Genomic DNA, 14,373 nt, shown 5'->3' with positions numbered 1-14,373 from the left:
CGCATGTTTAACCTTCGAGTAACTAACTATACATATAGCTAATCTGTTGCCACCTGCAAATGTCACCTTTATCTACAAAATTTGTAAATAACAACTTGATGAGGTGAAAAACGCAAATCGGTGTTAGAAATATATTTCAGCCGACGTTTGATTGCGAAATATTACCAGCCAAGTGAATGTTAGTGGTAGATAAAATAATGGCATCAGCAGTTACTGATAAAGTAAAAGAATGTAGAAACAGGGTAAGTAGATAAACATTTTAAAAGCAATGTTGTTTGCTGATAATTTATATTTAGGTGTTTCTGGGCGACTTGCCAGATGATTTTCTCCGCATTACTGCATCCATTCAACAGCAGCAGGAAGCAGCAGATAGACAAACTGCACTTGCTTTGCAACAACAGTTTGTCAGCTCACAGACCCTCACACCCAACATTGTAGGAAGGCTGGGGATCACAGTTGCTCAAGCAAAACTGGCCAAAAACTATGGCATGACCAGGATGGATCCATATGTGAGATTGAGGGTTGGGCACTTTGTGCATGAGACACACACTGATTCGAATGGAGGTAAAACACCAAGGTGGAATAAAATCATGCAATGGTATTAATAAAACTAACATAATATTGTTTGAATATTTATTTATTTAACTTGTTTGCAGTTTACTTCCTCAAGGTGTAAATACAGTGTCATTGGAGATTTATGATGAAAGAAGCTTTACCATGGATGAGCTCATTGCATGGACTCAAATTCAACTTCCTCCACAAGTGCTAAAGGGTGAGACACATGAAGACTGGTACCCATTGACTGGGAAACAGGGAGAGGATGCTGAAGGGATGATTAATTTAGTATTCAGTTTCATGGTATGATCAATATAATTTAATGAAGTGTATATTCAATTTTAATTTGTTTGCAGCCCCAAGCACAGTCATATGCATATCCGCAACCAGTCATGATGGTGCCATCAGTTGGTGCAGGAGCTACCCCAATGCCAGTATATCCTGCAGGACCCGTTCATCAACCAGTGCCAGTTTTAAGTGAAAATGAACTAAAAATGGTAATACATTATTTATAGCATTGTTTTGAGTCTGCATTGTGTTTAATTGTTTGTAGATTGAAGAAATGTTCCCAGCTATTGATAAAGAAGTTATCAAGTCGGTGTTTGAAGCAAATCAGGGGAACAAGGATGGCACCATTAATTCCTTGTTGCAAATGAGCGAATAATATTTGATTTATGGATTGCTCAGCGCTTTTATATATCTTTATTACGTAAATATTGAAAATGACGTATATATTTGTGGGTAACAAAAGTATTTAGATTATGATATTCTCGGATTATTGTTCTGTGGGCTGTAAACAATTAAACAGGCTCTGTAATATGTGTCATGTGTCTACTACTAATGCAATTGGATAGTTAGAAATACTAGTCCTTAATCTATATGCATATTAAAGTGACTGTCCGTTAGCCTTGTCTTAAATAAACATTACTGGACCGCTTAGGTTATCTTTTGTTTATACCAAACAGGAGTGGTACGGATCAGAAACTCGAAGAAGAAAGGGCAGATATACTATGTGTTTGGCTCGCACCAACGAACAGAAAAGGGGAGAAAGAAACCTAGGAACCTACGACTGCTGGACGACTTAGGCACGACTGAGTCTTGTGGTCACCGGGAGCAGCCCTTTTATACCTGCGAGCGACCCGCAAAGAGTGGTGGGGGAAAAGGGCAAACCAATCACCGCATGCACTATCAGGGGTCATCATCAGGGTCAGGACACGCATGTTTTAAGAATGTGCACTTCTGGTCTCACGCCGTAACATATAAAATCTGTAGTTTTTCAAGAAAATGTAAATATTTTACTATAAGTGAAGCGTTTTTTTATGTTGTATATAGTATTTGTTAGAATTGTTTTCAATTGCTATACTATGCGCCTAGCTATATTTGTGTGCAAACAGGTTCCTTCTATTGCGTTCACCTTCTACACGGCACACGCTAACACGATAACAGATAAGTCGAGTTAGTTGATCCGCGCACATCCATGAGGCACGACACGTTTGTGCAGAATTTGCTCCGTAAAATACATTAAATTATACAAAATATTGTGATGGTTCTCAGAACTCTAATTATTCTTTCTCATGTACGTGAGTATATTTCGTTCCGTTCATGTGAGGATTGGACTTGAATCTAAAGGTATTTAATAAATTACATATCTATTGTTAGGCATATATTTACTTCAAATTGGTTTTGCTAATAGTATACAATGTTTTTATTATTACTTAATTGTTCAGGCAATATTTTTGTTTAGTTAATTGTATGTAGCGAGTTGTGCATCGTGCTGTTTGTGTTTTAACCACCGATGCAAGGTACATTTTGTTTATATATGCGAATGTTTATCTCGTCACTCGCCATTCAATCTTATGCAGGTACCAAAGTCATATAGAACAAACATTTGAGTGTGCTGTTGTTCATTGGGTTGTTTTAGTGTAGAATTTTAGATATGTTTCATAACTTCTAATATGTGTTTTTTTTAGTGGCACTTAGGACTTCTTCATCTCTGGCAAGGCACACAACATTGGGGACATTGCTCTAACAGAAACCAGCCAGAATTTCCAGACATCGAATTAAAGGTAAATATATTTGATATCTAAATTGTCATGGCTGCATGTGAATGGTGCATTTTTTTACTTGAAGGATAAAATTGTTGGGATTTTTTTGGTATAGATTTTGCACATTTTCTTTTTCTTTGAGTCCTTTATGTTATCTAAGTAGAATTACTCTTTATAACTGTTAACGCTCTCGAAGGCGTCTGGAGGAACGCATTCGAATAGTCTGTTGTTAAATTTTTTATAATATGATGACTTAGTCAGTTGATTATAATTTGTTTGATTAGCACACGGGAAACCTGCAAAAATTTCATTTTTGAGCTTCGATATGCTAATTTTCGGTTGTTTTAGGTGTCTAGCAGACGAACAAATTGTCCCAGGACAACAATTCTTTCAGCAGATTGTAAGTATTTAATTTGCTTGTCATTTTCATAAATAATTTGTGTACTTAGCACACGCGAAACCTGCAAAAATGTAATTTTTGAGCTTCGATATGCTAATTTTCGGTTGTTTTAGGTGTCTAGCAGGCGAACAAATTGTCACAGGACAACGATTCTTTCATCAAATTGTAAGTATTGAATTTGTTTATAATTTTCATAAATAGTTTGTGTGATTAGCACACAGGAAACCTGTGAAAATGTCATTTTTGTGCTTCGATTTGCTACTTTTCGGTGTTTTAGGTGTCTAGCGGGCGAACAGAATCTCCTAGGACAACGATTCTTTCATCAGATTGTAAGTATTAAAATTGTTTATAATTCTCATAAATAATTTGTGTGATTAGCACACAGGAAACCTGTGAAAATGACATTTTTGTGTTTCGATATGCTAATTTTCGGTTGTTTTAGGTGTCTAGCAGGCGAACAAATTGTCACAGGACAACGATTCTTTCATCAGATTGTAAGTATTGAATTTATTTATCATTTTCAATAATAATTTTTGTGATTAGCCCACAGGAAACCTGTGAAAATGTCATTTTTGTGCTTCAATATGCTAATTTTCGGTGGTTTTAGGTGTCTAGCGGGCTAACGGAATGTCCTAGGACAACGATTCTTTCATCAAATTGTAAGTATTGAATTTGTTTATAATTTTCATAAATAATTTGTGTGATTAGCACACAGGAAACCTGTGAAAATGTCATTTTTGTGCTTCGATTTGCTACTTTTCGGTGTTTTAGGTGTCTAGCGGGCGAACGGAATGTCTTAGGACAACGACTCTTCCATCAGATTGTAAGTATTGAAATTGTTTATCATTTTCATAAATAATTTGTGTGATTAGCACACAGGAAACCTGTAAAAATGTCATTTTTGTGCTTCGATTTGCTAATTTTCGGTTGTTTTAGGTGTCTAGCGGGCGAACGGAATCTCCTAGGACAACGATTCTTTCATCAGATTGTAAGTATTAAAATTGTTTATCATTTTCATAAATAATTTGTGTGATTAGCACACAGGAAACCTGTGAAAATGTCATTTTTGTGCTTCGATATGCTAATTTTCGGTTGTTTTAGGTGTCTAGCGGGCGAACGGAATCTCCTAGGACAACGATTCTTTCATCAGATTGTAAGTATTAAAAATGTTTATCATTTTCATAAATAATTTGTGTGATTAGCACACAGGAAAACTGTGAAAATGTCATTTTTATGCTTCGATTTGTTAATTTTCGGTTGTCATTTTGTGCTTCGATTTGCTACTTTTCGGTTGTTTTAGGTGTCTAGCGGGCGAACGGAATGTCCTAGAACAACGATTCTTCCATCAGATTGTAAGTATTGAAAATGTTTATCATTTTCAAAATAATATGTGTGATTAGCACACATAGACTAGGGGCCCATGTCCAAAAAATTTATGGGTCATATGAACCATCAGGTGACCTATTTAGGACGATATAAGATCATAAAATAATAAGATTTAACACTATGCCGTCACTTGTAAGCTGTCCAACTGAGTGCTGGTGAGAATTTGAAAGTACAGGCAGAGTGAGTACATTTCGGTCATATATTTTTGTACGGCATTTTTACCATCGATAGATCTTTAAAAAATAATAAAAAAGCGCGCAGTGCCGTAAAAAAATAGTGCGCCACAAAGTCGGTAAATTTTTTTGATTTTCGAAAATTTCCAGGGTAAATTTGGTCATTCGATTTTGTACGGCATCAGTTTCGTACTGTTTCAATACAGCTTCTAATCCATTATTCCGCAACGCCGTACAAAAAATCATGCGACAAGGGGAAAAATTGAGGGTTGCAACCCCCTCTCTTTCCGTGGTCCAGGGGGTGATTTGAAACAACCCAAAATTAATTTATTTCGAAAGTATTTTATGCATAGATAATATTTTTTTACATGCCGTACATTTTCGTTGGTCCAAAGGTTTGTAGGGAAAAAAAATTCAAGGAAAAATTCATATAACGAAATGTAAGAAAAATCCATATAACGAAATGTAAGGTGAAATCCATGACGATATTTTTTTATACGGCATTTAGATAGTTTATTGTCACTTAATGCAATAATTTATAAAAAGTTAATGCCGTACAAATCTGAAAGTTCATATTGATAAAATACTATAAAATAAAAATAAAATACATATACTAAACCAAAAAGTATACAAAACTGTTGATACTGGGATTGACAGTTTCAATTCTTGGATATTATATACACACCGTTTCACTTCAGTTAGACGTCATAATGATTTTATCATATTATCAATTGTTCTCTTCAAAAATATGTTAATGCCGTACAGTATCAGATGGCCATAAAGTACCCTTAAAATGGTAGCGTCATTTTCATCAGCCTAAAAGATATGGTCTGCATTAAAATGTACGGCATTATTTTTTCCTAATTTAATTACCTTAATACTATTTAAAACAAGGGAAAAATGTAGAAAATTGCTATCTTTCATTAATCTATGAATATTTAAACTTTTGCAATAATTTAAAAAAATTTCAGTTTTTGTATTTCTCTGTAATTTTTTTTTGAACAGTTTCTTTTGAACGGCAATACTATATAACCATTGTATTTCACAATATCATGTTAAAAAAAAAGTTCCCGTACAGGGTCAAATGGTTTTACAGCTTTATACATCAAGTATACCATGAAATTAAGATAATTATTAATATACATTCAAATGAACAATAATTTTTTGACGGCATTATTTTTAATAGTACTTTTGAGTGCTAGAGAATGTTTTGGAACCGATGCCGTACTTTTTCAAATCACCCCCTGGACCACGGAAAGAGAGGGGGTTGCAACCCTCAATTTTTCCCCTTGTCGCATGATTTTTTGTACGGCGTTGCGGAATAATGGATTAGAAGCTGTATTGAAACAGTACGAAACTGATGCCGTACAAAATCGAATGACCAAATTTACCCTGGAAATTTTCGAAAATCAAAAAAATTTACCGACTTTGTGGCGCACTATTTTTTTACGGCACTGCGCGCTTTCTTATTATTTTTTTAAAGATCTATCGATGGTAAAAATGCCGTACAAAAATATATGACCGAAATGTACTCACTCTGCCTGTACTTTCAAATTCTCACCAGCACTCAGTTGGACAGCTTACAAGTGACGGCATAGTGTTAAATCTTATTATTTTATGATCTTATATCGTCCTAAATAGGTCACCTGATGGTTCATATGACCCATAAATTTTTGGACATGGGCCCCTAGTCTAACAGTAAACCTGTGAAAATGTTATTTTTATGCTTTGATGTGTTAATTTTCGGTTGTTTTAGGTGTCTAGCGGGCGACGGTCCTATTATATTGAGTTTGTTTATCATTTTCATAAATAATTTGTGTGATTAGCGCACGGAAAACATGCAAAAGTGTCATTTTTGTGCTTCGATGTGCTAATTTTTGGTTGTTTTAGGTGTCTAGCAGGCGAACAAATTGTTAGAGGACAACGATTTTTTCATCAGATTGTAAGTATTGAATTTGTTTATCATTTTCGTAAATAATTTGTGTGATTAGCACACAGGAAACTTGTGAAAATGTCATTTTTGTGCTTCGATATGCTAATTTTCGGTTGTTTTAGGTGTCTAGCAGGCGGACGAAATGTTTAAGACAACGGTCTTAATATAATATTGTAAGTATTGAAATTGTTTTTCATTTTTGTAAATAATTTTCATGTTTCATACATTGAAATGTAAATTAAATCAGTTATTTTAAATATTAGCAAACGCATTATAGATTTCGTAGTATTTTATTTCAAGTTTGCGGTCCCAAAACTAGATGGCGCCACTATCAGGATATATAATATATTAGTTCCGTCACACCCAGATGGCGCTCGTGTCAGCTATTTATTTTGATTTGTTGCGCCACGGCCAGATGGCGCTTCCATCGAGTTGGTTTGAATTCTTACTTCATTTTTGTTTAGTTTTTGGTGCACAAAGTTGCGGTGCGCACGTCATTTTTATACATAACTTTTAAGTTTAACAAAACGAAAAATAACTAAACTTCAATTTTTGATTGCTTTAATTTTCGGTTGCTTTAGGTGTCTAGCGGGCGAACGCGATGTCCTAGAACCACCATTCTTTCATAAGAATTCAAATTGTATACCATTGTTATATACATTATTTGTGTTTAATACTAGCGGAATCCACAAATGTTGTATTTTTCCACAGTACGTTAACTAAAATCCTTTCTTCCAAATAATGTTGTTTGTAAACTGATAACTTTATTTTATAACTTGCAATATATTTGTAATAGCATTTTTATCGTGCGTAGGTAGAAGAATGCCCCTCCAATTGCGGGTTGGTCATCAATTCTCTTACCCGCTTAGTCCGACTTAGTCAGTTGAGCGCTGCCTCGTCGTGCGCACGTGTTTTATTCATTAATCAACATGGTGACGATTTTACGCGTTTCTTAATATGTTAATTTTGTAGTAGTGCTAGAATCGGTTGACCAACAGAGAGATTTAGTAGTAACAACCCAGTGAAGCTCACAACGAGTGATTTGAGTAATCCTTTGCGGTGTGTGCGTGGCGTCCGTCGGATATGTTCCGCCGGTGGCTATGTGTTTGATGTGAGTACAAGTTTTCCAATTGTGATATCCGCGTGGAATAGTAAAGAAGTGCGTATCATCAATTCAACTTGCAATTTGCGGAAACGTGTTTCTGCGCTTTAGTTCTTTATGGATAGAAGAACAAAGGAGTAAGTAACATCAAGTAAAACTTAACTTTTATGTAACTTTTCAAATCTTACAGGTACCATATTATTGCTTTATAATAATTGTAAATGATTCAGTCAATAAAGGATAATTTAATTTCACATTCTTGTTTAGATGTGTCCCTACTTAGTCGTTTTCAGGATTAGCATTAAGTCATGTTCAACTCTAAGAGTATACCATAGTACGGCATAGTATAGTGCGGTATAGTATATGTATGTTGTTGTTTTATTTTATCATAAGATTTGAAAACATAAATAGAAGAAAAGAATAGTATTTGATAAGAAAGCCGCGTGGCTCTCAGGTGTGCAGCACATGCTGCTATACCTTAGATCAATGGTTCGTTCCCCAGTAATAGAAGGCATTTTTCTCAAATATAAAAATAACAGGTGTAATTTGGGTTGCATATATGAATTGCAACGAAATATAGAGAAGTTGCAATACAAGTGAAGGCAATAAGAGAAATAAGAAAGTAAGTCGAGAAAACAGAGAAATAGGAGAAGTAGAAGAAGGAATAGCAGAGCAGAGTAGAAGACAGAAGGAAGAGAACACAGGGTTAGAGAAGAGGAGGAGGTGATAGAAGAAAGAGCGACAGGAGTGGATCAGATTTTTAAATTTTTTGGCACGTGTCGTTATAAGGCAGTCTACGGTCGATCTCCCAGAGCGCCTCCGGCGCCGGAGGCGCTCTGGTCGATCGCCCACTGCTTCGATGCCTCCATTGCTCCCGGCCCATCCTACAGCTACGATGTCTCTGCGCTTCATCCCCGAAATTATCAGGCATATCAACAATTTTTATGGTGGGGGATCATCCCCAGAGAGAGGGAACTCCTTATAAGGACATCCTTTTAAGGACTTGTAAAAATATTTCTAAGTTTTAAGTCATCTCAAGAGAGGGGACACTTAAAAATATTCTTACAAGTTCTGACCTGTGGCTGAAATGAAAGATGGAGTACACAAATCATACAGGATACCTTAACAATTTTTATAGTGGGGATCATCCCCTGAGAGAGGGAACTCTCTTAGTGACCTGTACCTGAAATGATAGAAGGGGGACATTCAGACCATAAGACATAATATTTCTTAACATTTCTTTATTAATAATAAAATACAAGTTTAGATTTTACAAGTCAACAAAATACATGTCGCCATATTGAAACAGGACTGACGGCCTGCTTAGCCGCGCACTTATTAGAAAGTACCACTTAGTAAAGTTCTACCGGGATAAAGGAATTAACAAATTGTCAATTTTCTACGTGATTGAAAATGGAAACGAATATACAGGGTGTTGCAAAAGGAAAATTTAAAGTGCAAACAAAAAACTCTAAACACGACAAACGTCGCTCATTTTCACTCGACGATTAGGGAAACTAATATACAGGGTGTTACAAAAAGAAAATTCAAAGGGCCATGAGGAAAACCCTAAAAATAAAAGTTAAATTTTGACGGACACAAAGAAAAAACAAATATACAGGGTGTTTCAGAAAGAAAATCTCTAGTTGAAACAAAGAACACTCAAAACTCACAAATACCGGTGATTTTGTACGTGGTGTTAGGAAAACTAATATACATGGTGTTACAAAAAGAAAACTTTAGAAACTAAGAAGGGAGTTAATATGCACAACATGAAGAGAGAAATTTACAAATAAACAACAATATTTTAATATAAAATCCAAGATTTTACCCGAAAATCATCGGGCAATTGAGCAAAAAGATGGTACGAAAATCAAACACTTACATTTTAACATATTGTGAATGTATATTTATTAATTGATGCATCACCTGCATAAAGTAACCGACGAGTGAAGTATCATCATAAATTGATAGAATATCCGGCGGAAAACATTCAAATCAATTAAAAACATTTACGTGTTCAGCGAAAAGATGGCCGAGCCGACGGCCGATAGCAATGTGAGCGTGGTCGACCATATGAATATTGCTAATTTTAATAATCTTCAGATACTTTTTTAAAACAGTGTTTGTATTAATTAAATCACCCATTTTAAATTGAGAAATGGAACTACGAATTCTGATAAAAATGCTATCTACCATCTGTTTGTAATTTGCAAGACAATACATGCAAATTTCATATCACTCAAATAGAATAATCAATTTAAGTTAAACCGGCGTAACTTTGGGTTAAAAAATTAATTACACACCTACCTATGCATTGATGAGGGGATTTTATATCCTCAAATATATTCTATCAATTGAAAACACACGCACAGATTAATAGACATTTACTACTTATTTAAGAAAACTCTAAACGCCACAAATCATTAAACAAGACATTGCGAATATTTTGTTGATGTTCGAAAATGTACACGACGATTAATCCAATTAAAACCACGAAACGCATGGCGATCAGAGAGACACGTACGCGGACCACGCGGTGAAACGACTGCCGTGTGCGCTTCGCTTAGCCAGGTACAAGGCTGGTACGTAGCGATAATACGCGTCAGTAGAACAAAAAAAGTTGTTTATACACAAACTGATAAACTCGTAGTTAAAACAACCAAACTAAAATTTCACAATGTTTAAATAACCAACATACACAAAATCAACTTTTACTTTCAATATTTCTCGACCTAAGAAAAAAAATTATTGGCTTTGAGATGTCATAAGTGGTTGCAGGTCGAATTCCTGCAACAAACCATTACCATCGGACGGAGAATATAATTCCGCATCTCCGGACGCCCGCTGAAATTACTGCACCGCCTAGATCGCGTGCAAACCCAAAAAACACAAATATTTCACGAACAAGGGTTGAAAAATAACACTTATATGCAAATTTTCGCGGGTTGCAGGTCGAAATCCTGCAACAATTAAATACCACCCGACGGAGAATTTAATTCCGCATCTCCGGACGCCCCGCTGAAATTACTGCGCCGCCTAGATCGCGTGCAAACTCGAAAAAATACCAAGATTTCAAGAAAAAGGGTTGAAAAATAACACTTATATGCAAATTTTCGCGGGTTGCAGGTCGAATTCCTGCAACAATTAAATACCACCCGACGGAGAATTTAATTCCGCATCTCCGGACGCCCCGCTGAAATTACTGCGCCGCCTAGATCGCGTGCAAATCCGAAAATGTACATACATTTCACGAAAAAGGGTTGAAAAATAACACTTATATGCAAATTTTCGCGGGTTGCAGGTCGAATTCCTGCAACAATTAAATACCACCCGACGGAGAATTTAATTCCGCATCTCCGGACGCCCCGCTGAAATTACTGCGTCGCCTAAATCGCGTGCAAAACCGAGAAAACACAAACATTTCACGAAAAAGGGGTAAAAAATAACACTGATATGCAAATTTTCGCGGGTTGCAGGTCGAAATCCTGCAACAATTATATACCATCCGACGAAGAATTTAATTCCGCATCTCCGCATGTTCCGCTGAAATTACTGCGCCCCCTAGATCACGCGCAAACCCGCAAAAACACAAATATTTCACGAAAAACGGTTGAAAATAAAACTTATATGCAAATTTTCGCGGTTGCAGGTGGAATTCCTGCAACAATTAAAAACCACCCGACGGAGAATTTAATTCCGCATCTCCGGACGCCCCGCGGCAATTACTGCGCCGCCTAGATCGCGTGCAAACTCGAAAAAATACCAAGATTTCAAGAAAAAGGGTTGAAAAATAACACTTATATGCAAATTTTCGCGGGTTGCAGGTCGAATTCCTGCAACAATTAAATACCACCCGACGAAGAATTTAATTCCGCATCTCCGGACGCCCGCTGAAATTACTGCGCCGCCTAGATCGCGTGCAAACCCGAAAAAACACAAATATTTCACGAAAAAGGGTTGAAAAATAACACTTATATGCAAATTTTCGCGGGTTGCAGGTCGAATTCCTGCAACAATTAAATACCACCCGACGGAGAATTTAATTCCGCATCTCCGGACGCCCCGCTGAAATTACTGCGCCGCCTAGATCGCGTGCAAACTCGAAAAAATACCAAGATTTCACGAAAAAGGGTTGAAAAATAACACTTATATGCAAATTTTCGCGGGATGCAGGTCGAATTCCTGCAACAATTAAATACCACCCGACGAAGAATTTAATTCCGCATCTCCGGACGCCCCGCTGAAGTTACTGCGCCGCCTAGATCGCGTGCAAATTCGAAAAATACCAAGATTTCACGAAAAAGGGTTGAAAAATAACACTTATATGCAAATTTTCGCGGGATGCAGGTCGAATTCCTGCAACAATTATATACCACCCGACGAAGAATTTAATTCCGCATCTCCGGACGCCCCGCTGAAGTTACTGCGCCGCCTAGATCGCGTGCAAACCCGAAAAAACAAAATATTTCACGAAAAGGGTTGAAAAATAACACTTATATGCAAATTTTCGCGGGATGCAGGTCGAATTCCTGCAACAATTAAATACCACCCGACGAAGAATTTAATTCCGCATCTCCGGACGCCCCGCTGAATTACTGCGCCGCCTAGATCGCGTGCAAACTCGAAAAAATACCAAAATTTCACGAAAAAGGGTTGAAAAATAACACTTTTATGCTAATTTTCGCGGGATGCAGGTCAAATTCCTGCAACAATTAAATACCACCCGACGAAGAATTTAATTCCGCATCTCCGGACGCCCCGCTGAAGTTACTGCGCCGCCTAGATCGCGTGCAAATCCGAAAATGTACATACATTTCACGAAAAAGGGTTGAAAAATAACACTTATATGCAAATTTTCGCGGGTTGCAGGTCGAATTCCTGCAACAATTAAATACCACCCGACGGAGAATTTAATTCCGCATCTCCGTACGCCTCGCTGAATCTACTGCGCCGACTAGATCGCGTGCAAACTCAAGAAAATACCAAGATTTCAAAAAAAAAAGGGTTGAAAAATAACACTTATATGCAAATTTTCGCGGGATGCAGGTCGAATTCCTGCAACAATTAAATACCACCCGACGAAGAATTTAATTCCGCATCTCCGGACGCCCCGCTGAATATACTGCGCCGCCTAAATCGTGCACAAACCCGAAAAAACACAAATATTTCACGAAAAAGGGTTGAAAAATAACACTTATATGCAAATTTTCGCGGGTTGCAGGTCGAATTCCTGCAACAATTAAATACCACCCGACGAAGAATTTAATTCCGCATCTCCGGACGTCCCGCTGAATTACTGCGCCGCCTAGATCGCGTGCAAACTCGAAAAAATACCAAGATTTCAAGAAAAAGGGTTGAAAAATAACACTTATATGCAAATTTTCGCGGGTTGCAGGTCGAATTCCTGCAACAATTAAATACCACCCGACGGAGAATTTAATTCCGCATCTCCGGACGCCCCGCTGAATATACTGCGCCGCCTAAATCGTGCACAAACCCGAAAAAACACAAATATTTCACGAAAAAAGGTTGAAAAATAACACTTATATGCAAATTTTCGCGGGTTGCAGGTCGAAATCCTGCAACAATTATATACCACCCGACGAAGAATTTAATTCCGCATCTCCGGACGCCCCGCTGAATATACTGCGCCGCCTAAATCGTGCACAAACCCGAAAAAACAAAAATATTTCACGAAAAAAGGTTGAAAAATAACACTTATATGCAAATTTTCGCGGGTTGCAGGTCGAAATCCTGCAACAATTATACACCACCCGACGAAGAATTTAATTCCGCATCTCTGGACGTCCCGCTGCAATTACTGCGCCGCCTAGATCGCGCGCAAACCCACAAAAACACAAATATTTCACGAAAAAGGGTTGAAAAATAACACTTATATGCAAATTTTCGCGGGTTGCAGGTCGAATTCCTGCAACAATTAAATACCACCCGACGGAGAATTTAATTCCGCATCTCCGGACGCCCCGCTGAAATTACTGCGCCGCCTAGATCGCGTGCAAACCCAAAAAATACACAAGATTTCACGAAAAAGGGTTGAAAAATAACACTTATATGCAAATTTTCGCGGGTTGCAGGTCGAAATCCTGCAACAATTATACACCACCCGACGAAGAATTTAATTCCGCATCTCTGGACGTCCCGCTGCAATTACTGCGCCGCCTAGATCGCGTGCAAACTCGAAAAAATACCAAGATTTCAAGAAAAAGGGTTGAAAAATAACACTTATATGCAAATTTTCGCGGGTTGCAGGTCGAATTCCTGCAACAATTATATACCACCCGACGAAGAATTTAATTCCGCATCTCTGGACGTCCCGCTGCAATTACTGCGCCCCCTAGATCGCGCGCAAACTCGAAAAAATACCAAGATTTCAAGAAAAAGGGTTGAAAAATAACACTTATATGCAAATTTTCGCGGGTTGCAGGTCGAATTCCTGCAACAATTATATACCACCCGACGAAGAATTTAATTCCGCATCTCCGCACGTTCCGCTGAAATTACTGCGCCGCCTAGATCGCGCGCAAACTCGAAAAAATACCAAGATTTCAAGAAAAAGGGTTGAAAAATAACACTTATATGCAAATTTTCGCGGGTTGCAGGTCGAATTCCTGCAACAATTATATACCACCCGACGAAGAATTTAATTCCGCATCTCTGGACGTCCCGCTGCAATTACTGCGCCGCCTAGATCGCGTGCAAACCCGAAAAAACACAAACATTTCACGAAAAAGGGTTGAAAAATAACACTTATATGC

General features: G+C 37.5%; 1 protein-coding gene and 1 long non-coding RNA gene across 2 annotated transcripts; both read left to right on the top strand.

Moving 5' to 3' along the window:
- Positions 1–29: 29 nt before the first annotated feature.
- Positions 30–1,494, top strand: LOC135792963 (toll-interacting protein-like). The gene is made up of 5 exons (XM_065303790.1): positions 30–242; positions 297–598; positions 657–858; positions 912–1,052; positions 1,109–1,494. Exons 1-5 carry the CDS (start codon positions 177–179, stop codon positions 1,217–1,219), a joined length of 822 nt encoding a protein of 273 aa, XP_065159862.1. The 5' UTR covers positions 30–176; the 3' UTR covers positions 1,220–1,494.
- Positions 1,495–2,410: 916 nt separating this feature from the next.
- On the top strand, positions 2,411–4,354 carry LOC135792967 (uncharacterized). The gene is made up of 11 exons (XR_010548498.1): positions 2,411–2,466; positions 2,526–2,621; positions 2,949–3,000; positions 3,114–3,165; positions 3,278–3,329; positions 3,443–3,494; positions 3,608–3,659; positions 3,772–3,823; positions 3,937–3,988; positions 4,102–4,153; positions 4,301–4,354. It is a non-coding gene; the product is annotated as an uncharacterized lncRNA (long non-coding RNA).
- Positions 4,355–14,373: the final 10,019 nt, after the last annotated feature.

Source organism: Atheta coriaria, unplaced genomic scaffold (genome assembly GCF_025399875.1).
Source record: "Atheta coriaria isolate IRGN ID8LTWV9N9 unplaced genomic scaffold, Caltech_Dcor_3.1 hic_scaffold_5_pilon, whole genome shotgun sequence".
Classification (NCBI taxonomy): domain Eukaryota; kingdom Metazoa; phylum Arthropoda; class Insecta; order Coleoptera; family Staphylinidae; genus Dalotia; species Dalotia coriaria.
The sequence above is the reverse complement of the archived record's forward strand: the minus strand, read 5'-3'. Positions and strand labels throughout refer to the sequence as shown.